Genomic DNA, 1,390 nt, shown 5'->3' with positions numbered 1-1,390 from the left:
GTGTGTGTGTGTGTGTGTCAGAGTCATAAAGACATCAACAACTCCCTGCCAAGCATATTGGCACATCAAAGATTGATGGAAATGATGTCCTCAGAACATTTCCTCCCGATGCCCCTTAGAAAAGAGCTAGGATCTGACGCAGCTCATTGATTAATTGGAATTTGCATCATCAGTCACTAGAAGATTGTGACATAAATCATATGAATCGCAGGCTGCCTTGGAGATGATGTCAAAGGACTGGAAGTGTGGGGAAAAAGTCACATTTCTCACCCAAATGATCTTGACGCAGTTCGTTAAAGTGCCACAGGGCACACAAGGTTCAACGGTAAGGCATTTTTATTGTTTGCATAACTATTCCATCGAATGCAATGATTTATTATTGTTTCACCATTTAAGGACCTTTATTAATCCAGGAGGAGTTTTGCTGATGCTGATTAGAACTTTTCAACACTGTCCTCCTTCACGTTGATAAAGTTACACTAACACTTTGCCAGCTCACCATTTTTCTCTGACGTTCTCAGGAATATCATGTCTGCAGGAATCCTTTGGTTCTACAAAAAGAAAGAGAAAAAGCAGAAGTGCAAATGGCGGTGTGTTACTGAGCGCTGTGGCAAAAGCCCTTTGAATCTTCCTGAATAATTAAACAGGGTCAATACCTTGACCGGAGGGTGAAGGAGAAACCGTTTTTTAAGAGTCTGCCTAAGACACAGTAATGGAAATTTAACTTTCGAGCAGCAGCTGCATTCCATTTTGGCTGAGCTGAAACCAAAGATTGCATGCTTAACAGGTGAGTAGGAGTTTCATAGTATCAACATGCATTCTCGGTTTAACAGTGAAGCAAAACTCTGACTAACACTGTGCCTTCAAATCAAGTTCAGTTACTTACCATTATGTACTTTAGAGTTTCTGGTAAGCTATTCAAAATCCCGTTTTCAATCTTTTGGAAGCGGGGAGAATGTGTAGTGATGCATAAAATATCTGATTAGATCCAGGACTAGAAAAAAATTATGATGAAAACTTTTAAGAAAATGGAAAAAAGAGGCAAACAGGCAAATACTCTTCGAATTAACTCAAATCTGTATTACACCCATTAACTGTTTTTGTGCAGAGTAACTCACATTATGTGACTACCCTACCCCATTCACATTAGAATGGGGTAGGGTAGTCACATCACACTTTCATTTCGTTTTTTACCAGTAATGCAGACGGATGTTAAAGGTCCTATGGCATGAAAAATTCACTTTATGGAGGTTTTTAAGCCTATGGTCCCTGGTGGCAAGAAATGGCGATAGGTGTAAACCGAGCCCTGGTTATCCTGCTCTGCCTTTGAGAACATGAAACCTCAGATGGGCCGAACTGACATCTTGCTCCTTATGAGGTCATAAGGGGC

The 1,390-nt window shown here is 40.5% G+C and overlaps 1 protein-coding gene across 1 annotated transcript in view; it reads right to left on the bottom strand.

Annotated features, from left to right (window-relative positions):
* Positions 1-1,390, bottom strand: part of atp9b (ATPase phospholipid transporting 9B) — a 42,001-nt gene that overhangs the window by 29,798 nt on the left and 10,813 nt on the right. Inside the window, 1 exon segment of the mRNA XM_032535217.1 lies at positions 500-551. Coding sequence (XP_032391108.1) covers positions 500-551 — 52 coding nt within the window.

The sequence above is a fragment of the Etheostoma spectabile genome, chromosome 14 (genome assembly GCF_008692095.1).
Source record: "Etheostoma spectabile isolate EspeVRDwgs_2016 chromosome 14, UIUC_Espe_1.0, whole genome shotgun sequence".
NCBI classification, from domain to species: Eukaryota; Metazoa; Chordata; class Actinopteri; order Perciformes; family Percidae; genus Etheostoma; species Etheostoma spectabile.
The sequence above is the reverse complement of the archived record's forward strand: the minus strand, read 5'-3'. Positions and strand labels throughout refer to the sequence as shown.